General features: G+C 41.3%; 1 protein-coding gene across 1 annotated transcript in view; it reads left to right on the plus strand.

Moving 5' to 3' along the window:
• The window catches only part of Lama4 (laminin subunit alpha 4), a 144,866-nt gene that overhangs the window by 87,875 nt on the left and 33,013 nt on the right, over positions 1-23,978 (plus strand). The window contains 13 exon segments of the mRNA XM_057762244.1: positions 266-338; positions 341-413; positions 4,296-4,314; positions 4,316-4,438; positions 5,334-5,430; positions 9,788-9,904; positions 12,376-12,555; positions 14,309-14,448; positions 16,958-17,137; positions 17,763-17,908; positions 18,698-18,860; positions 19,796-19,929; positions 21,232-21,403. Coding sequence (XP_057618227.1) covers positions 266-338; positions 341-413; positions 4,296-4,314; positions 4,316-4,438; positions 5,334-5,430; positions 9,788-9,904; positions 12,376-12,555; positions 14,309-14,448; positions 16,958-17,137; positions 17,763-17,908; positions 18,698-18,860; positions 19,796-19,929; positions 21,232-21,403 — 1,617 coding nt within the window.

Genomic DNA, 23,978 nt, shown 5'->3' on the forward strand with positions numbered 1-23,978 from the left:
AATTGAAAGGTGGAACACTAACAGGATGTATGGGTAATGGAAGCTGTAGGTTTAGTTTTTGTTTTGGAAAGGAAATAGAGCATGTCTGAATGATGAGGAAGCACTCCGTAGAGAAAGGGGTGAAGGTGCAGGGGCACACAAATCTTCCTTACAGTAATTAAGGCCTGAAATTGACAAGAAGGAAAAATGGCCAATGTTGTTGTTTATCTGGGGGAATTGTTCGGTATTTCTCTAAGCTCAAGACACGTAATTTGTTTGTCTTTAGAATGCATCTGGAATTTATGCAGAAATAGATGGCGCCACAAATGAGCTACAGGGAAAACGCTCCAACCTAAGTAACCTAGTCAAGACTTAGTCCAAGAAGCGATGGACCATGCATCCAACCTTCAACAAGAAGCCGAGGAGCTGAGCAGGTAACGTCCGAGGTTTAGAAATGCAAGTATTTACACGGTCAGGAGGAGCCATTTGTGTTCCGTTCCCACTCCAGAGTCTCTAGGACAAAGCAAGTAGGTTGGGGGCCGGGAGAGGGGGCAGCTCTGTTTGGTTGCTGATTTGTGATTTGTTTATTGTTTACTCAGAGACGATCACCTTTTTTTTTTGAGGCAAGGGGTGCAAGTGAAGTCTGTTTCGCAATTGTCAATGGGATGACTGCGGCAAGAAGTCAAATCTTCCACAATGTCTAACTCTGCCATCATCACTGCTTATATCATAGACAACATTTACCTTTCCATACCCAATATCATAATCCATGCTGGTTGAGAGTTAACAATAGAACTGTCTGGTAAATACTCAGCTTTCTGCGGTGCCAGCTGCAAATGTTTGATTTAACTCGAGTTAAGAGAAAAATCAATGGCAATTTCCCTCACAGCCCCTAGAAAAAAAATCACACATCCTCTGGGCACTCAATTAATGTTAACTGACATGTACCAAAAGATTGGAATTGGATTCATGACCCTGAAATAGGCAAATAATGAGATGGTTATGGAGACCACATGCCTTGAAAGGTCGGGGGTAAAGACCGGAGATTAACGCCTGTTCAAAACACACGCCATCCTTCTACTCCTGTTCACCAAAAGTTTCAACATCCTTCCAGGCTGAGTGAGGAAGCTTAAGGAATAAGAGAGGAAGGAAGAGGGGAGAAGGGGAGGGTAAAGGGAAGAGGAGAGAGGGAGGAAGAAAAGGAGAAGAAAGAAGGGGAGAAGGGGACATAATATGGAAGTCTATAGAATTGGCAGTGCGGCTGTGTTACAGTTATTCAGTTTGGCGCTGTGCCCTTAGGAAATGTGCCTTTGATGAAAGCAGTAAAAGGGACTTAGATCAAAATGCCAGTTTTGATGCTCGCCTGTCAGTTATTAGTTACCAGCCACCCTCTGGCTCTCTCATTGTTCCTCCGTCTTTACAGGAACCACGTTCAACTGGCGGGTGCACACAGCACGCATCTCTAAATGCCATTCTGCCCGTGGTGTCAAGCAGGGTTCATGGAAGCTGTTGTGCCTCCCACTTGGACCCCAACCACAAGTATTGGTCACCCCTGACGTCATGTTTTTGACTCAATCGATTCTCTGACATATTCAAAATTTGTAGATCTTTCCACCTCAAAATGTAAAGGCTGAAAATTCCTCAACATCTGTCTGGTGTACACACTTTTATCCTTTACCTCTTTTTGCCTGCTAGGAAGTAGCTTATGTTGGTTTATTTTGTTACAAAGTATCCTAAAACCCAGACTGTCTTCCAACTCTGTACAGCTAAAGCTTGAACTTCTGATCATCCTGCCCTCCCTTTCCAGGGCTGGGATGGAATCACAGGCTAGGGCTACTGTGTTGTTTTATGCATTGCTGGGGATCAAATCCAGAGCTCTGTGCATTTTAGGTGCTTCTTTGTATTGTTTGTTTTGAGACCTTAGAGTCTCACTCTGCCTCAGGGCTGTCCTGAAACTCTCCTGCCTTTGCTGTTGAGTGCTGGGATTACAGACATGATGTCCTTTTTCTTGTTTACTTTCTTCATATTTTATTCTTGGAGCCATTTCTAAGAACAGGTTCCGGGGGGAATGGCAGAGAGCATTTGGAAGGGAATCGCCTCCATATAACAACACTCTGATCATTTCTCCATCAAAATCAAGATCTGTGTCATGATCACAATATAATGGAGACAAGATCATTTTATTGTCTCATTTTTTCGTGGCTGATTTAAAAATTCAAATGAAACATTTTTCATGGATCCCTGCTGTACCCATGGGGGTGGGGCGGGGGGGGGAGTCAGCCCTGCTACAGGGCAAATTGGCTAATGATGGATGTGAACAAAGAGAGAAGTAGCTGAGGAAGCATGGAGGAAGTAGCTCAGCCTGAGAGCAAACTGGGCCTCTGCCAGATGGAGGAGGCTAAGAAAGAATGGGTTGTACTCATCGGTTCTGTGATTGGAGAAGACCCGGGTAGGAGCTGCAGTGCCCAGCAGTGTGGGCACAGGCAGCCACTGTCTGCAAGGTATTGACGAACCAATGATACAAGTTGTAGATGTTTGAGACTGAGAGGAAGCGAGAAGCTGTTGGAGCTGAGAGTCAGGAAAACGCTAAAGATTTAGGATGAGCCATGGAAATGAAATGGAGATTGTATAATAAAGGATAAGAAGTATTGTTAGCCAGGCATGGCGGTGCAGGCTTTAATTCTAGCACCAGAAAGCAGAGGCAGGATGAGTTCAAGGTCAGCCTCATCTATGTAGTGAGTTCCAGAACAGCCAGGGCTATGCAAAGAGAGAGAGAGAGAGAGAGAGAGGAGAGAGAGAGAGAGAGAGAGAGAGAGAGAGAGAGAGAGAGAGGAGGAGGGAGGGAAAGGGAGAGAGAAGGAAGGAAGGAGAGGGAGAGAGAGGGAGGGAGAGGGAGGGAGAGGAGAGGAGAGGGGAGAGAGGGAGGGAGGGGAGGGGGGGGGGGAGAGGAGGGAGAGAGAGAACATAGTTTCTGAGTCCAGTTCAGAAACGGTATAACCAGTAAATCCTAAAGTTCAAGAGCTGCACGGGATGCTGTCATTATGCAGCTGATCCCTTGTTATTCCTGAGCGAATCCTTAGATGTTTGGTTATTAACCATTGTATGCGAGAACACCCCATCTATGATAGGTTCTTGGTACGTGGTCCATGATCCTTACCCAAGCAAGGAAGGGATAATGCAGAGAACACTGGTGTTTCAGGGCAGAGGGGAGGCTAGACTGAGTTGGGGCTGCCTGAGGAATCAGGCTAACCTTGGCAAACCAGTGTGTGTGGCCTGGAAGCTCTGTACCTTCTCTGGAGGGCTGGATCTCTGTTATAAAGAGTAACCACTTGGTAAAGAGTAGGCCAAGGCACATGCTTCAGGCCTTTGTCTGACCTGCATGATTTAAATAAACCCTTGTGTCATAAGCCACATTTTGGGGTGACTTCTGTCATGGTCCAGTCACAACAGGTTCATACATTTCAGGGTAGGTGTTGTGGATTAGAAATGTTAAGTAGGAGGAACAGAGATGTGAAAGAAATACAGAGACACACAATAGTACAGGACGAGGCAACTCAGTGGATATGGAATACTGAATTCACCCGTGTTTAATTTCCATACGCTTTTATACCCCAATACAGAAGTGGGGGAAGAAGGCAAAGACTGCTTTAACATGACACAAGGACAACCAGTCAATCCTTGAGACACCGAGCCGTCATTTCCCGAGTAAAGCATTTGATGTTTTGAGGCAGGATCTACAACGAATCCATCATAGACCAAGTACCCTGTAGGCAGCCACTCCCTGTATCAAACCTCCTTTTTAAAAATGAAGCACAGGAATAGGCTTGAATTCTCTGACCTTTGGTCAGGGTGGAGCAGATCCACCTCTATAGGCCGTCTTAATGTCCAAAACCCAAGTAAACACACCCCTAAGTCAGGGTGTGTAGCCACACCTGTTGTCACAACTTTGAAAGAGCAAAATAAGCTCAAACACTCTGACCCTCGAGTCAAGGTGGAACAGGCTCACATCTGTAGTTCCCTCCATCCTTGCAGGAAGAGGAACGGGGGACTCTTACTAAATCACCATTACCTTTTTCAGCAGCTGCTGCCAACAGCAGCTGCTGTGAAGCCAGAATGGGATGAGATGTTGGGACACAGGCAGACAAATGCAAACATAATGTGCCCCCAGGAAGGAGACTCAGGAACACCTTCCAGGACAGGTGGCTTTGAAAACAGGAAGGAGGCATCTGTGATCACAGAAGTGTCTAGATGACCTGAGTGGGACCCCATTTCCTACGGAAGTAAGAAGCAAAAGTAACAAATCCGTTTATTAACAGAAATTTGCACAGTTCAGACCATGAACGGGCTGGTGCAGAAGGCTTTGGATGCATCGAATGTCTATGAAAATATTGCCAATTATGTCAGCGAAGCCAATGAAACAGCAGAACTTGCTCTGAATATCACCGATCGGATTTATGACGTGAGTGTTCCTTTACCTCAGGGCTTGTTGGTTTATGGCCTCATCTTATTCTGGCTTTTCTTCTCTCTCTCTTTTTTTTTTTTTAATTAACAGATTCCTATGGTCTTTCTTGTATTTTATGCAAAAAAAAAATCATTATGCCTTGCCCTTATTTGCTACTGTACTTCCTTCTCCCCATTCACTAAACAGTCCCCTTCTGCTTTTGTGTGTGCATGTATGCGTTAGAACATACATGCATAATACATTATACATAGTATAATATACATTAACGTGTTTCATGTATATGTGTGTGTGTAAAAATATATCTTTGTTTAACTAACATCATCCCTTAACCCCTGACCTTTAAATGAAAAATTAAAATGTCAGAAAGGTCAGGAGCACTAAGAAGCAAGCATCGTGTGCCATACATAAAACTTGGGTTTTCAAGTTCATCGGCTGAGCGCTGTTAGCAAATCAGAGTTCCTTTACAGATGCTGTTTTTGTTCTCTGACTGTTCAGTGTATCTTCTTCCTTTTTGCCAAAGTCTCCAAAGAAAACATTTTTAGGCTAGCATCTTGTGATGCAGAAGATATCTTAGGATGCATCCCTCTTTTTCTAGTTTCCTCTCAATTCAAAATTATTTATCCGGTGCTTTCTTTATGAGAGCACTTAGTTCAAGCCTTGACCAAAGCCTTCTTCTAGTTGGTTGAGTTATCCTGGGCAGGGACTTACTTTGGAAATGCCAAGACCTTGTTCTCTCCTCTCTGTGTTCCTTCTTGATTCTAAGCTATGGAAGTAAAGCTGTGCGAATTTCACTTGGCATTTAGCAGATAAATGACTTCACTTACCTCTGAAAACCGTGAAAAGCTGGCGTTTCTCCAACTGTTCTTACCCGCTCTGACCGCTTGTTTTGTAGGCTGTGAGCGGAATTGACACTCAGATCGTTTACCATAAGGATGAAAGTGATAACCTTCTCAATCAAGCGAGACAGCTGCAAGCAAAGGCGGATTCTAGTAAGTAGCTCATGCTCTCCTCCTCCTACCACACAGCTCCCTTTGACAAACGTAGACCGATTTCTAAAGCCGAAGCTGAAGGAGGAAATAATGTCTCACTAAACGCAGCAGCACTTTAGAATCAAGTCACAAAACATTTCAAAGAAAATGATGATTGAAAAAACCCTTCCATGTGGAAAACTACATGGAAACATATATGTAGTCAACATATGGTGGAAACTCATATTAATAAATGGGCTGGATGATAAAAAACATTATAATACTGATATTCAAGGAGATAAAACCATAAAATATAGTAAACACTAAAACGATGTTGCCCATAATCCAGAAACCTTCACATTTTTACAGTGAAGGGAGGCATCACCACTGTGAGAGCTGATTTCATATATCATTCCCATGAGTGTCGATTAGGATGATGGAAAATGTCATCCCTATGAATGTCGATTGGGATGATGGGAAATGTCATCCCCGTGAGAGTCGATTGGGATGTTGTGATACCACAAGCCATCGCGTTGGTGGGCTCTGCTACAGCTTGTTTGCCACAGCGAATGGTTGTGGACAGCCCTAACAGACACATAGAAAGAAGCTTTTCCCACCACTGTGAAAGCCAGCACTCTGAGAGTGGAACGGAGAAGGACACAAGTTAATCACCGCAGTCCTTTTAGAGCTCATGAGTCACTGCTACTAACAACTAAATGGACCAAGATTGTCATTAAGTGGTCCTCATTTCTGAGGTCATGGGCTCATTCCTAAGGATACTTGAGCATTGACTAGGGAGTTGGAAAGCCCTTGCCTAGCTGACTCCTAACTCTTGCCTGAAAACAAGTCAAGTTCAAAACAAAAAACTTCATGAAGCCTTATCGAAACAATGCGTTATCTTTTTGTCATCTTCTGAAAAAAAATTACATAGAGAAATGAACACACTTTGATTTTCATATTGTAAATGCTGAGTACCACGAGGCAACTGCTCTTCTATGCTTTCTAGGTAGACAAAAGTAACAAGGACACTATTCATTTTTTCTGTCCTAATTTATCACATAATTCATATTAATGTCTTATAGAACTAATTCTGAATATTCTTTCTGGAAATTATGAGAATAGTGGGAATATAAGCAGTAAAGTATTAGGATTTTTGTTTTGTTTTTCGAGACAGGGTTTCTCTGTGTAACAGCCTGACTGTCCTATAACTTGCTCTGTAGACCAGGCTGGCCTCAAACTCAGAGATCCGCCTGCCTCTACCTTCTGAGTGCTGTGATTAAAGGTGTGCGCCACCACTACCTGGCAAGAATTAGCATGTTAACAGCAATTTTAAAAACTAAGTGCTGCCAGATCTGTGAACTGCTTTTGTATCTTATGTGGGGAGGGCCAGCATATAGCAATTCTTATCTAGCTGCAAATAGATTCTCCTCTTATTTTTATCAAGTCCCAGATATAGAGTTAAATAAAGCAGTATTTAATACAGTCACAGGCCCAAAACCGAAAGCTGAAATTGCTTTTATATTGCCATATATCTGAAAACAGAAACTTTAAAAAAAGGGAAGGGAGGTTCACTGTCACTAAAAGGTACGTTAAGTCACTCTTGGAAGGCTGAGACACCTAGAGGAGGTAAGTGCTTGTTCCTGATTACACTGTGCTTGGTGACGTAAAACAGTGGGGCCCACCTTGTCTATGCGCACTATACAGAGCAGTACAAAATCCTGCAACACGGGCGCTAGAAGCGACCGTGCCCTGTGTGGGTGCCACTGGAGGAAACAGAGGAAGAAGAAGCAAGGCAGCCAGTTTGCTATCAGTCAAGTAGTATAAATTTCCTTGCGCTTCAGAAGTAAGCCAAACTCAAACCCAAACAGTTACTGGGAAAGCCGCTCTTCCATTCAGATAAGGAGATACAGCTTCATGACCTGCTAGGATTTGCTCAAGAATAACCCCAGTTTGGGAACCGTGTCCAGGGCATACTTTCAAAGGAAAAAAAAAAACTATCACAGATGAATTGCAGAGAATAGGTGATCTGGTAGAGCAATACACACATACAGGTACATACAGGTGTGTTGTCCGTTATCTCAGAAATTAAACTCTCCCACAAAGAAGTCTCCAGGCTCCCAGTGAATTCTTTCTAAATTTTAGAGAAGAACCAGCACCACTTTTATACAAACACTTCCAAATGATAGCAAAAGAAATATTCTCCATCTTGTTCTATGAACTCCAGAAATATGTATATGTTGAAACCTCAGGAGGACATAGAAACGGGTGAAATGCAAGAAAATTTTCTTGCAGATGCAAAAATCCTGATCAGCCAAGTATGGTGGCTCGTGCCTGTAATCCCAGCTTTCTGGGACTGCTAAGGCAGGAGGCTGGCTACTAGGTTAAGGCCAGGTTAGGCTAGAGAATAAGACTCTAGCTCAAAACAATAAATAAGAGATATTAGTAAGTCAAATCTAACATTATAGAAATGATAACATATGGTGAGCAGCATAAATTTATTACAGGATTTCAAAGGTAGTTTAACATTTAAAGTATTACCACATTGACAGACTATAGGAGAATGTTAATACAATCATCTCACTATACACAGGAAATACTTTTAACTTTTAAATTTTTTCGTATATAATTTGGTCGTATTCTTCCCCCTCCTCTAACTCCTCCCAAATCTCCTCTACCTACCCACTTCACTCCATAAATAAAACAGGGTCCATCCAATATTTTTAACCTCTTAGCAAACAAAGAACAGAAGGAAATTTCCATAATCTAATAGAGAATAATAAAATAATATTCATTAAACATATTCATAATAAAATATCAAAGGCCTTTTCCAATGAGACTGCAAGCAAAATCAGGATATCCCCATTACCTATTCTAAATAGAATATCTAAGTAAAAGCTTAAAAAATAATAGATATAATATTCACTGAGGGAAAGGCTCAACTGTGTGAAATGGACCATTCTACAACACAAATCTCTAGGTGCAATACAATGATCCACTGTAACACTGTGGATATGCAGATAGATTAATTCTGGGATTTCCTTGAGAAGAGAGGAAATGCCAGTAGCTAATCTTGAAAAGTAAGAACAAAATATCTAAACAATAACAGATATGAGTAACACTAAATGGACTGAGTGGTTGCATTTATATGTTTATATGTGTGTGTAAAATCAAAGAAAATGAAAACAGTAGAGGCAATGCATGAAATAAGGAGGGCTTAGAGGTAGAGGAAGGGGAACAGTGAGGAGGGACCAGGATATAATAATAAGGGGCTGAGATGATCAAAGTACGTTATATACATGTGTGAAATGTCATAATGAAACCCATTGTTTTATGTAATTGTTAAATGCTAATGAAAATGGATTATGTAATTGGTAAAGACTAATGAAAATGGAAAAAGATGGCAAGATTTATACCTTTACAGATACCAAAACAGACATACAAATGATTTTAATACTTTGTCATTTTGGGGGGATTTATAACCAGATAATACCTTCACTTTCGCACACATACCCCCTTACTTACACACACACACACACACACACACACACACACAATTAAAAGTAAAATAAACCTTTACAAAGTATAGGGACTGGAAAGATGGGTCAGCAAGTAAGAGGACACATTGGTTGTGCAGAGGACCCAAGCTTGGCTCCCAGTACTTAACCTCTGGAGACTCATAATCATTTATAACTTGAGCTCTAGGGCAACCAATGCCCTCTTCTGGCCTCTATGGCGACATGCACATACCCCACCCACACAGACACAAACATATACGCATTAAAACATAAAATAAAATCAACCTTTAAAGCTAGATAATAATCGAGACCAAATAGTAGTCCTCTCTGGATAATCATAGACAGAATCCAGGGGAGCTTGGTAGGTGCTCATAATGTCCCATCTTGATGACCTCCGGATGGCTATATCTTGTGTTCACTGTGTGACAGTTTATCAAGTTGTGTATATATAATCTGTTTTTTAGATTCATGGCTTATATTTATAAAAATTATATTGAGAGAACTGGATAGGAGGCAACGGATTCTCTTATAACTGAGCATCATCATACGGATAGATACATTTCTTCCTGACATTCTCATTTGTGCTGTTGAATTTTATCAGTCACAGCCTTGCCCTGTTCCTCCAAAACATGAGCACATGAGCACCATAGCAGCCTAAGTCACTCCCAGCTCGGGTCGCAAGCTGTCTGCTGCCTTGCACCTCAGATTCTAAATGCCATTTTCCAGAACAGACCATCCTTTTCTAAAGTGTTAGATTATTGCATATGCGTCCACGATACAAGTCAGAACTTGGCTTGTTGGGAGGGAGACGTCTTCCAGGCATCGTGGACCCCCTGATGCTTTCCTCTGCTTCTTCTCCACAGGCAATGATGAAGCGGTGGCTGATACCAGCAGGAGGATGGGAGGGGCCCTGTGGAGGAAGGCGGCCCTCAAAGACAGGCTGAATGATGCTGTCAAGCAACTGCAGGCGGCAGAACGAGGTAAGGATCCAGAACTTCAAGGTCCTGCGTGTTTATCCACTGGTGGAAAACAACCTTGCAAGGGGAGATGAGGTGCTTCCTTATTCATCATTTCTTTCATACAGTAGGATTTTCATTCTCCTATAACAACAGCAACAATGAAAAACCGTCCATTGCTATCTAAAATCTATCCTTCTAAAAAAAAGAAAGTTGTAACCGTATCACGCAGGGATGAGCATTATTAAGTGAAAAGTGTTTTCTTCCAGTCTTTACTCTGTGCCTACATGCTTGTGTCCACGTGTGTTTAAGTAGGATTGTGCTGTTTCTACCTCTTGGTGCCTCTCCTGTGAACATCCAACATTGCTAACAGTGTGTCCTAATTTGGTTATTGGATTTTTCTGGCCCTTCCCATAAACAGCATCCTTCTGTTAGGTGTCAAATTATTCTTATCAAATAAGCAGGAAGATGGATGCACCAAAAAGAAAAACGAGAGTACTTCCCTCGCCTAACCTGGGACTCTAGTGGTATCCTGAAAAGCTTTGGTTGGAAGCAGGCGTGTCTCCCTAGGCAAAGCAGAAGTTAAGACCATGTTACTGGTTATGAAAATTTTTGCTGAAATGAGCTGGCCTTGGAGCCTGGAGGTCTGGCCAGGAGAGTGTGCCTGCACTGAGAAGCCTTTCAGAGATACTGATTACTGATGCCTGCTGAGCTCTGGAGAGGAGAGTCACTATTTACCTTCCAGCTGAAGAGAACCCTGAGGGTTGCCAGGGCCTGGGTACAGCGACCAGGAGGAAGAGCTCATGTGGGAAGTCCTTCTGTCTATGTGTTGTTTTTATTGGTTAATGAATAAAGAAGCTGCTTTCGGCCAATGGCTTAACAGAGTAAAGCCAGGCTAAAAGAGATATAGAGAGAGTAGGTGGAGTCAGAGAAAAGTCATGTAGCTGTCCTAGACAGACACATCAGAACCTTGCCAGTAGGCCACGAAACTTGTAGTAAAATATAAAATAATAGAAATGGATTGACCAAAGATATAAGAGCTAGCTAATAAGAGGCTAGAGCTGATAGGCCAAGCAGTGGTTTAATTAATACAGTGTCTGTGTGGTTATTTAGAGGCTGAGCAGCCAGGAACAAACAAGCAGCCTTCTACAACAAAGAGCCAGGATTCAAAGCCCCATCCAGAGCTTGAAATATTAAACAAATGTTTCTTCACTTTAAAAACTTAAGTTAAAACATCACCTAAGCAACTTCTAAGTATTTTTATTACAAAAGTAATACATTAACCTTATAGAAAAATGTAAAACACATATTAGAGGGAAAAAAAGGAAAAATCACCTATAATCCCATCATCTAGATCAAATGTGTTGCTGTAAATTTACATTATCATTATTTTAAATATGCAATAAGTTTTATCTGAGTGTATGTATATGTATGGTAGATTCATGCATGTGTGTGTGTGTGCATATGTTTGTATAAGCAGAGAGGGAGGGAGAGAGAGAGAACACAAACACGCGTGCACTGGACAACTGTGCACTCTGAAAGTCAAACAACAACCACAAGTACAGGTCTTCATTGTCTACCTGGTTTAAATCAAGGTCTCTAGTTCCTGAAACTCACTATGTGAACTGAGCTGGCCTTGAACTTGCCTCCTGCTTCTAACTCCAGACAACTGGGATTCGAGATGTCTCACTATACTTGGCTCTTCTGTTGTTTTTGCGAGAGAGGGTCTTGTTATATAGCCATGGAAGCCTAGACCTTACTATGTACCCTAGCAAGGCTGGCTCTAAACTTGTGGCAATCCTCCTGCCAGCTGGACCACAGGCTTGCAGGGAGTCTCCTCTCTGCTTGCCGTCTTGCTGTGCAGAACTGGGCTTACCAATGTGTGCTACTCCAGCTGACTTCATGTGGGTTCTAGGGAATCCCAGACAAATTATGTAATCATTTCTTAATGAAAACCAGATTTTAACATTAAAGCTTTTCTAAAACTTGTTTTTCTTTTGAAAAAGAAAAACTGTTCTCATGAATTTACTTCAGAACTAAATGCAGCATCATTTTTATGGCAAGAGTCTTCCCCAAGAATTTCTCTTCTATAAAAGGAAGAGGTTTTTCAAGATGAAGTTCAGATGTGAACGTCACAGAAGATGCATTTTCTGTCACTTTCCAACCAGACTGCTATCCTAAGAATGTACTCGGTTCCTGTTTGGTTTGGTTTTTGTTGTTGTTGTTTGTTTTGTTTTAGTTTTTTGTAATTTACTTCTTAATTTAAAAACATTTTAAGTAAATATCTTGTACTACTTGAGACTGCAGAGTCTTAGCAACTCACATATCAATGCTGTTTATCATTTTCTAGTTCATTCAACTGACAACACAGTTGTCACGGATTTAAAGTCTTAGCCTTCTCCCACAACCCAAAATTTGAGGTCTGTTTCACCCCAGTGTTTGAACTGATGTCAGTGCTCTCCAGTGAAGGGGATGTCCCTCTGCTCTGTGTGCAGGGGATGCCCAGCAGCGCCTGGGCCAGTCCAAGCTGGTCATTGAGGAAGCTAACAGGACGACAATGGCTGTCCAAGAGGTCACTACGCCAATGACCAGCAACATCAGCAACTGGTCACAGAACCTTCAGACGTTTGACTCTTCTGCATACAACACTGCAGTGGCCTCTGCTCGGGACGCAGGTACCTCTTCCCAAGCTTCTCAAGAATTGGCCATTAAACTCTACACAACTCTTCATGACAAACAGGATGCTCCATTTGCATTTTAGGTTGGAATGCTGCAGAAACTAGTTTAGAAAAAGAGAAGCATGTTGCTCAGTCCATCTATGTACTTATCTAAAGTTAGATTTATCTAGATTCTAGACAGGTACGAATCAACATGAAATATATGTAAATATCACATAAATTTACAGATAGATACACTTATAGAAGTAAATCAATTAGTTAAACTGATGGAGTAGTTTGTATTGTGTGGTAGCAATTGTAATGGTAGCAATTATCTTTATTGACGTAAGGCTAATCCTTTAGCATAAAAGTTTAATCAAATGTTGGAGTAAATCATTTCAGCAAAACACTGTTCTACTGTGAGAGGAAAAACAGTATATGGTGTTGATTTTACTATCCACCATTTGGATTCTGCTCATTTAAGAGGGCCAGATTATTATGAATACCAACTGTGTGTTGGCCAATTCACATATACAATTTTACAGCAATGAAAATGAAATATATGAATGTCTACCTAATGTAGTTTTGTATGTATAATTAAATATCACATGATAGCAGAGGACACAATTCTCCATTCTCACGTTTTTGTTCAGATTCTTCATAAATCTCTCAGCAACAGTGTCTACCAGTGTCGCGACAAATCGTGACTGGTCACCATTCTTAGTCATTCTTCACAATCCAGTCTCCATCTGAGCCAAAAAATAGTCATCAACCCATACCTGATCTGTCAGTTGCTAGCAATGCTACCCCAACTTACAAGACTGATTACCATAAGAGGAATATAACTCTTTTATATTATTTCCCATGAGTATTCATAACACACCCACATAACCATTTTCCCAAACACATGTTTTTTTGTTTGTTTGTTTTTTGGGGTTTTTTGTGTTTTGTTTTGGTTTGGTTTGGCTTGGTTTGGTTTTGGTTTTTTGAGACAGGGTTTCTCTGTAGCTTTGGAGCCTGTCCTGGAACTAGCTCTTGTAGACCAGGCTGGCCCCAAACTCACGGAGTTCTGCCTGCCTCTGCCTCCCAAGTGCTGGGATTAAAGGCGTGCGCCACCACCGCCCGGCTCCATCACATTTTAATTTTTAACCTTTAAAAGATTTGTTTAGTTTGATAGTAGAGCACTTTCCTAGAATTTGTAAAGCCCTGGTTTGATCTCCAGCATAGGTGGGGAGGTGTGTTAATCAGTATTTTCATTTATCAAAACATTGCCCTGGGAATATTTTCTGTGTCTGTATTAAAATTATTTTCATATTTGTCATTTGTCCTGTCAAGTTATCACAATAAGCATCCAAGGACAGTACCAAATGAAATTGTCTCAAGCTGTTGTGTTTTTTTCAAATAGTACTTTGTGGTTTTAAAAAAGGACATTAAACAACATAACATAATGTAAGAGACTTTAGAAAGAGAATCAGCCTGTATACTAGACGTGTGACGCCCATGCTGTATGATTAAAGAAGCATCTGTATGTTGGCCATGGAGCCTGACCTTTAGAATGTACATTGTAAGTCAGCATGCACCACGTTCCATTTTATAGATCAATATGTGTTCTAAATGTCACAAAAACCAGGATGGATTGTGCTTTGAGCTCTATTGTTAATTTTGTAAGGTTGAAAATTATGCCAATAGATCAACCAGAGGTAATATGTTCTGTCTCTCACTCGATTCTTAATATATAATTAATTCAAGTGACTCATTTTCCTCATTGCAGTGAGAAATCTCACAGAGGTTGTCCCCCAACTCCTGGATCAGCTTCGTACCGTTGAGCAGAAGCGGCCTGCAAGCAATGTTTCTGCCAGCATCCAGAGAATCCGAGAGCTCATTGCTCAGACCAGGAGTGTCGCCAGCAAGGTACGTGACGTGTTGAGTGGTGTCATCAGTTACCTGGGAATGCTGGGGACATGACATTGAGCTCCAACTCCTCGGCAGCTCCTGAGGTCTAGCACCTTCCTACAGGGTCATTCCTTACAGTCCCATGAGAAGCATTGGAAAGTAAACCTGTGGGGGATGGGGGCACACAACTATAATTCAAGCACCTGGAGGCAGCAGGTAGAGAATCACAACAAGTTCCAGGCCAGCCTTGTCTACAGAGCAAATTCCCTGCCTTTAGGGCTACAGAACAAGTTCACATCTCAGGAGACATGATATATATATGTAGTAGACCAATTCTTAGCCCCAACCTCAGAGCAAGGAAGGCTCGACACTTGCCATCTTTCAAGTTACTTAGTTCTCCTAATGTGAAGCCAGAATCAACTGCAAAGAAGTCAGGTTAAACTTCAATAAAAAGATTCAGTTCAATAACTATTCATTTTTAACAGCTGTGCTAGCGCAGTTACTGTATGGAACCGTGTTGCCCATCTGTCCCACCGCTGCAAGACCTCTCTGGTAGGATGCGCATCCTGTGAAGGCTAGGTTGCTCACTCTGCAGGCTTAACTGAGGAGTCATGAGTGGGAGAAACTGAAGCAAGGCACATGTCTGAGGTTCTGTTCTAGAGGCAACCGAGTCACAAAATCCAGAGCCAGTGCTGTCGGGACCGATGCCCATATAGTTAACATTTTCACGTGGCAGAAGAGGACTTGTGCTTGGGCCTCTCTTTAGTTTGTTTTAATTGATTTATAGATCAGCCTCATATTTACAAACAAATTATGTAATTTTTTTTCTCGATTAAGAACTGCATCAAACAGAACATTCACTCAAGGACTGGTAGAAACAAGAATGAGAAATCAGTTATTTTATAGTGCCATGGATTATTCTTGGTAAAGACATGCAGCTTTCAAATGCTATGTAAGACAGGGCCCTGCCTTACAAATTATCTTATTTGGATACCTCCATGAATATTCCATGATAAATGATCTAAAACATATATCAAGAAATGGGATTTTAAACTGGGTGTGATGACACGTGCCTGTAATCCCAGAATTTGGAAGGCTAAGACAGAGGGTTGTGGGTTTAAAGGCATCCTGAATTAATAAGAACTTTCCAGGATGAATCAGTAAGACTGTCTCGAAGATTAAAAAAGAAAGACAAGAAGGAAGGATGGAAGGAAAGAGGGAGGGAGGGAGGGAGGGAGGGAGGGAGGGAGGGAGGGAGGGAGGGAGGGAGGGAGGAAGGAAGGAAGGAAGGAAGGAAGAAAGAAAGAAAGAAAGAAAGAAAGAAAGAAAGAAAGAAAGAAAGAAAGAAAGAAAGAAAGAAAGAAAAGGGATATTTTTAAGAACAGTTTTTGTTGGGGGTTTCTTGATTCTTGATGATGTTATTCAGTATTACTTAATTACTTGTATGGAATATAATATTGGTTTCCTGGTCACCAAAAAAGGTCATTTTCTAAAGAAAAACTGCCCAGCTGCTGGACATTGAGCTCCGAAGTGAGATGTTTCTCTCTCTCTCACACACACACACACACACACACATATGCACGCACGCACTCGCGCACAGTCTTCTCAGACTCTTCCGTCCCACACACTGCTTGAAAACAGGAGACAGCTGTGCTCTAAGCGCTGGAGAACAGAATCTCACACTAGCTGAGTATCCACATCAGCCATATTGACAGAAATACATCTGATTATTCAGAGAGGTTTATGCAGACAGCGGGGATATGCACATTATCAAATGCCCCCAAAAATCTCTCGCAAATCAAATGAGTTCCTAGTGTCGTCTTGGGCCTCTGAGAAATACGCTGAAAGTGCTCTTTGCCTTTCTGAGAAACATTCCGGGAAACAGTTTAAGGAAGTTCTTATTACAGCTGCTACAGGGAGAGAGGCAGGGCCTGGAAAGCGCTTGATAGTTACCACCTTATTTTGGGCACCATGTTTATTACGTCGTTTTACAAAAGAACACTTACTGAGTAGTTACATGAAACGGCCGGTGTGAGTCAGGGGCCATGCCGAGACCCTGACTGTGCATGGTGCGGTCAGGATGCTGCCCACCACTCTGTTCTATACTGCTTTTCCTCTGCCCTTGGGGAAAGAATTTCAGCAGCTTTAGTACCCGACGTGAGTTATACTTCTCCCAAACAAATAATTCTTCTGTGCCTTGCGGAGTCACTGGGAACTTTTAAGAGCAGTCGAGTGGCCCTTGATCTTGTTTAGTTCAGCAACCTACATGTACAGTTCTTGTACGGGTCACTGTGGGAGTCACGTCTATCATCCTTGGATCTACTCGGTCATCTGCTCTCTGCTCTCTTCAGTCCATTTCAGTCTAAAACTATCACGGTGTAATCTGCCCTAAATTCTTCCTCTAACTGAGCGAGAATGCGTAAGTAAATAAAGGAATGGAGGCAAAAGAGGTCCCTCCAGACACCGTAGGAGAGCATTCCGCCCCTCTTCTCGGAGCACTTTTAATGGAACAAGTTTGTCATTCCAGATCCAAGTCTCCATGATGTTTGATGGCCAGTCAGCCGTTGAAGTGCACCCCAAAGTCAGCGTGGATGACCTGAAGGCCTTCACATCCATCAGCTTGTACATGAAGCCTCCTGCAAAGCGGCCAGAGCAGGCTGGGAGCTGGATAGCGGATCAGTTTGTCCTGTACCTCGGAAGCAAAGACGTAAGAGCATAGCGGAGGCTTTAAAGGAGATCGTGTTGGCCTCTGCCTCAAACAAAAATGTCCAAAAGAGCAAACAAATTTCCACTGTGGTAGTAAGGGCCAGAAATCATTTCAATGGCAGGATACAAGCTGGGATTGAAGAACAAGGGATCCCAGGAGTAGGGGGCATGTTTAGGGGATTGTTTCCTGGCGGCACCCTGTCTCTAACTTGAGAGAATCTGAACAAAGCATTTGAAAGGTCTTTGGAGTAACTATACCCTTTGCTGAGTCCTACTTAAAGATACAGACAGACTGACTTTGTCAAGGTACATGGTCCCTACGCTAACCTGACAATGCTGGAACACTTCCGGCAGCCATCGCGTTCCCATGAGCCTTCAATAGTTCTCCCCTCTCCTCACCCTCCACCAACGTAGCAAGCACTTAGAGACACGGACAGCACACTCTGATGCAGCCCCAGGGAGGGTAGAAATGAGAGCAGATGCCAGGCAGTCTGGCAGGGCCCGAAGTTGCTTGTTTACAGCAGCCCTTCAGACCTATGATTGCGCTGTGCAGAAACGAAACAGATAATATCGTCTGTGTGGAATATATTTATCAGTTTTATGTAAGTGATGTCTTGATATTTCAGGCTCAAAAAGAGTACATGGGTCTTGCAATCAAAAATGATAACCTGGTATATGTTTATAATTTGGGGAACGAAGACGTGGAAATTCCCCTGGACTCCAAGCCTGTCAGCTCCTGGCCTGCTTACTTTAGTATCGTCAAGATTGAGAGGTAAGGGGAATCCATGGCAAGTGGTTTATGTGCGCGTTTCCTTAGAAATCTTTCTCTCTCTCTCTCTCTCTCTCTCTCTCTCTCTCTCTCTCTCTCTCTCTTTCACACACACACACATATGTATTTCTTGCTTTTTCATCTTACTCCCTTTCTTCCACTATTTCTATATTTCTTCCCAAATACCTGAGTAAAACATAAATACCAGAAAAAAATGATCACTTATAAATAGCAACCTGATTATTGGATGGTTTTATCTTGGCATAAGTTAAAAATTTAAAATTACGTCGGGAGGGAGGAGGGGGAGTGGAGGAGTGGGAGAGGAATGGGAGGAGGGGAGGAAGTGGAAATTTTTTAATGGAAAAATTAAAAAAAGGAAACAAAAAAATCACGTCGTCTGTTTTCCTACTTTCCTTCCTTCGCTGATATTCTGTTTATGCACAACACTGTGATACAATCAGACACCTGTTTTTTCTACTTAAACATATCTTTAATTAATTTATAAAAAGCATTACACTCTTCAATATATGGCAAACATTTTAGGTCTTTCAAATGGCCAGTAAGTAAAGCATAAGCCACTAGTTAATCTTACTACAATGGAGGTATGCCTAGGCTAGTTTAAATCTTAAATCTTAAGGAACCTGCCATACTTTCAGTGCCAGTACAAATTCGTGTTGCTTTTTCTCACAGATCTGTTCTCTCAGTGGTAAGCTTTCATTGATATTTTGATATAAAGAAAGTATTTTCTCCAAATGGCCAAGCTGAAGCGGGTGCCAACCCTTTCTTCACCAGGGTAGGGAAACACGGAAAGGTGTTCCTGACAGTGCCCAGTCTCAGTAGCACGGCTGAAGAGAAATTTATTAAGAAGGGCGGGTTGTCAGAAGATGACTCCTTGCTGGATCTGGCCCCCGAGGACACAGTGTTTTACGTCGGCGGGGTGCCTGCGAACTTCAAGGTAAGCTATGCAACTGGCTGGCTTGATGCAAATCTGCAGCGGCTCCTTTCTAAATGCATAAACCCCAGATCACTGGAGAGAGCGAGGCATGGAGTCGGACACCACTTTAAGAGCTCAGTCCAATGGGTGCTCGAATTCTGGACCAGAATCTCTCTGTGAGTCTGATGTCTCAATCTAGTCTCTCCCATCCATGTATGCGGTGTCCATTACCTTCAAGTTACAGCTGATGCTTGAAGATTAATTGCTGTCATTTTGAAATCAAAAGTCTTCACCAAAAAGACATTACAAAAACCCTGCAATGTCGTAATAACATCTTGTGATGTCATTTTGTAGTATCATAATGTAAGGGTAATCTGCTACTAGTATGTTGGTACCTTAGATTCTCACTAGTTTGGATCTAGATTTCAGCATGGCCCATGGCAGTTTCAGATACTCTTACCTGAAATATACAAGCACAGTATAAAACATACAAGATGAGAAAAGCTAAGACCTGAGGGAGAACAGGAGACCTGACAAAGAGTGGATAGAGAAAAGGCCCAAGAAGATGAGGAGTCCATATCAGGCCTTCCATCCAAAACTGTTGCTTACAGTTGTAGGCACATTGTTGACCCTCTCTTGAGAATTATTCTGTCTTTCTATGAGATCTGGAATACCCATCTGACAGAATCGGTGTGATAATTGGTTTCCATTGTGAATTTGTTGTTTAGGGTGAGTAGTATACATAGTCCATACCCAATAAACACTGGTTCTCCACAAAGATAAGTGAAACCAACAAATAGCTGGTTTGTTTTTTTATTAAGCGATCTGGCATACTGACACAAAGGCTGGTGCTGAGGGGTGCTCTAGTCAATGGGAGGGTCCCTCGGGTTCCTGTTCCGCAGTGTCTGCGTGAAACATGACCTCAGGGGAATTGATCTTACCCCTCTATCGCACAGCTTCCTGACAGCTTAAACCTGCCCAGCTACTCAGGCTGCCTAGAGCTGGCCACGCTGAACAATGATGTGATCAGTCTGTACAACTTCAAACACATCTATAATATGGATCCATCCAAGTCAGTGCCGTGTGCCAGGTAAGAGACCGTTAGGAGCGTGAACGCCTTTAGTAGTCAGGCAGGGCGGTGGACAGAACAAGCGTGTGCCATTGCATGGCTTCTCAAAACTTGTTTGGGAAAAGGATGTGTGAAGTTGTGTAAGTGTCAAACCTGCAAAACACGCTTCTGTTTTCCTCTGCCACGGATGAGCATTGCAGCACTGAAATTCTTCATATATGTATGATGACATATACATATATGTGTATATATACTTATATATATGTGAAGATGTTTAAATATATATATTTGATTTAGGAGTCTAAGGTCAGAGGTTTCCTTGAAGACTTCTACTGTCCCAGTGTGTAGTGTGGAGAAGAATGTCTGGGACCAGCTTTAACAAAAACACCTCCTGCCAGGATAGGGGCATGGGGATTTAGAAATGTTAATAAAGAACACGAAGATGTATGAAAATATAATATAGCCGGGCGGTGGTGGCGCACGCCTTTAATCCCAGCACTCGGGAGGTAGAGGCAGGCGGATCTCTGTGAGTTCGAGACCAGCCTGGTCTACAAGAGCTAGTTCCAGGACAGGCTCCAAAACCACAGAGGAACCCTGTCTCGAAAAACCAAAAAAAAGAAAAAGAAAAAGAATATAATGGAGAAACATAGAATAGTACCAGGAGGGAGTTCCAGTGAGTACTGAAATCACCTATGTTTAATTTCCAATTGCTTAAAATACCAAAAGGTAGGAGTAAGACAAAAAAAAAAAAACTGCACTAACATGATACAAGAAAATGAGCAGACCAGTTGAAGGTCATGGGCTATATCCACAGTTAGACATTCTGCTGCTAGAACAAAAGAAGTCAAGCTCACACCCTAGACCAAAACATTCTGTAGGCAAACCACTCCCTTAAGAGAATTGGAACCTTAGTTGGATCCTTAGACTTTAGTTTGAGGTAAAAAACATATCTACTTCTATATTCCTGAAATACAAAGTCTGGATATTAGCCACACCTGCTGACAATAACCTTGAAAGAGCAGAACTCTCTGATTTAAATCTAGGTGGGAACTTTGTTTGAGGTAGAAACACAACAACCTTGAAGGAATCGAGGTAAGTTCAACCCTTCTGACCTTTGGTCAAGGTGGAAATAGGCTCACATTTTTGGGCCTCCACAGAGGAAACTCATTTTAAAAAGTTCATTAGATTCATTATAAATACTTCATCTCTTCCCCGTGAACAACAGAGCTTCCCTTGCGTGCCACTAGGACAGGGAAAGATGTTCTGAGAATGGGTTCAGCAGTCTCATTTGGGAAGCATAACCAAACCTGTGTTCCATTTCAGGGATAAACTGGCCTTCACTCAGAGTCGAGCTGCCAGCTACTTCTTTGATGGCTCCAGTTACGCTGTGGTAAGAGACATCACAAGGAGAGGGAAATTTGGCCAGGTGACTCGCTTTGACATAGAAGTTCGGACACCAGCCGACAATGGCCTTGTGCTTCTGATGGTCAACGGGGTGAGTACAAATGAAAGTCCTCCTTATTCCCCTTTATTTATTTTCTTTGCTCTCTGATACTCATTTTTCTTGGAACTGCACACACACACACACACACACACACACACACACAAGGTTACACCTGTATGCCGTGCCATCAAAATGAATATCTAGTTCAGAAAGGAAAATTGGATTTATTTTTCTCCAGGGAAGTTATGACAGCATTAAATAGAAGCAGTCCTGAGATGCACTTCTCTACATTTCAATTTCAATATATATTAAATATACCCTTTCATAAGAAAAAACTTGGAAAAAATTCAGCACCAAGATATAGTATATATTAAGATATTTCTCCTTCTGCGTGTTATAGATAGATGAGGCAAATGCAGACATAAGCATGTCGTGAAACACTCAAAAGTCATAATAAAAATAATAAAACATATTAAATGCAAATGTAAATATAAATATTTTAAATAAAATGTAATTTATTCTCATTTACTAATAATATAGAAACCTAAACTCACTAAAAATATCTTATTAATAATAATATTAGTGAGAATGATATAATAAAATGTGCTAAGTATTTCTGAATTTCTTTTTCTACTCTTTGTGATACAGTGATTCAAGAATGACATCCTAATCCAGTTTTTTCATTATTGTTTTATTAACTGTCAAAACTAGATAGAATTCATCCTCCAAATGTGTGTATACATGTATATGTTTGCATGTATATACATATATATGAGACATATATTAATAGTTGTGTCTGCTAAATGATATACTTTTTTTAAGTTTCCTGTTCTACTTGGCCCAGGTAACTTTAGCTATTTGGCTAGTTCATTTTCTGTCCCCATGTCAGGGCTTCTGAGCAAATAAAATACTATATTATCTTGGAAACTTTAGTAAAATTGTTCCAAATCACTAAACATCTTCTTTTAAAGATATTTTAACAGATTAGAAATCTTTTCTCATAAAAAATATTTTGAAAGTACAAATATGACTTAATCCTTTGACCAGAACCTGAAGCTTTCCATGAGACAATCAATTGTACTGTGATTTTGTGTGGCAATTTAAAATTGCTGATGCTTAAAATATAAATATGTATTCCAAAGATTGGAAAATAGTACAGATGCAAAAGTGTTTACAAAAAGAACAAACAAAAGAAGAAACACAAATTGTATCAACTAATGAGATTTACTGTGGTGTTTCCATACATGCACAAATCAGACATTGGTTATCTTTACCCATCTTTCTTAGTACCACTCTCCCTCTCTAGAACCTGATAGGAGTTTTTGATAGGTTGTGCATTCATGTTTTTATCACCAAAATTTCTTAACAATAGAAAAATACCCCCCAAATGTTTTCAAACAACTATTTATCTATAGCATACTTTCTGAGAAAGAGAGGGAGAGAGAGAGTGTGCTACTTTCTAATCCATTGTTATCATTACCTTTATCTTGAGGTGACATATCAACTGTGTTTCTTGAAATATCCAAGTTTCATACTGCTTAAAGACATTCACCATTATATATAAAGTTGAGCAATTTCAAACAATACCTTTCATAACTAAGAAAACGTCATTTAAGTTGACAGTATTATCAAAACTTCACAGGAAGTAACCAGCATCCTGTCCCAAAATATTTGTATATTGCTCCTCATCTCAGTACAGACTGATTGTCAAAATTCTGGTTTTTAAGTCAGATCATCAATAAACCCCCACAAAGAGGACACCTTGGGCCCTTCAGTTCAGGAAGTCTGTGTAGAAGGAGCAGTGGGCTGCATTCCCACCCAGCTCCTGCACAGCTAGCTTTACACCCAAAATAACAACACAAAAATTGTATTTATTTAAATACTGCCTGGCCCATTAGTTTCAGCCTCTTATTGGCTAACTCTCACATCTTGATTAATCCATTTCTATTAACATGCGTATCACCACAAGGTGGTGACTTACTGGGAAAGATTCAGCATGTCTGACCTGGTGGCTGGATCCATGGCGTCTGACCCAGAGAGGAGAGGCAAGGCGATTGCCTCACTTCCCTTTTCCTCCCAGCATTCTGTTCTGTCTACTCCACCCACCTAAGGGTTGGCCTATCAAATGGCTAAGGCAGTTTCTTTATTAACCAATGAAATCAACACAAAACAGAAGACCCTCCCACATCAAGTCTGTGAAAGTCTGGTGCAACAATGAAGTGAAGACCCAGGGCCAATAATCTACATCAAAGATCACTTTCTTTTAATATTTCAGTTGGGGTTTGTTTTTGTTTTATTTTTTTCTGGTGGGGTTGTTTTGGTTTGGGTTTTGTTTTTTCAAGACAAGTTTTTTTCTGTGTAGCCCTGGCTGTCTTGGAACTCACTTTGTAAAATAGGTTGGCATCAAACTCAGAAATCTACCTGTCTCTGCCTCCCAGGTGCTGGGAGTAAAGGCATGCGCCACCATCACCCAGTTATTTCAGAATTTTTAATGATGTAAATAAAAGTTAAGACCTTTTCCCCCAACCCCAGGGATTGTTTCCCATGTCAAGAAATAAACAAACTCCATTCAAGAAATCACTTTGTGTAGAATGAATATTTTACCATGATAGTTTTTTTAAAATTT

Source organism: Chionomys nivalis, chromosome 2 (assembly GCF_950005125.1).
Source record: "Chionomys nivalis chromosome 2, mChiNiv1.1, whole genome shotgun sequence".
Classification (NCBI taxonomy): Eukaryota; Metazoa; Chordata; class Mammalia; order Rodentia; family Cricetidae; genus Chionomys; species Chionomys nivalis.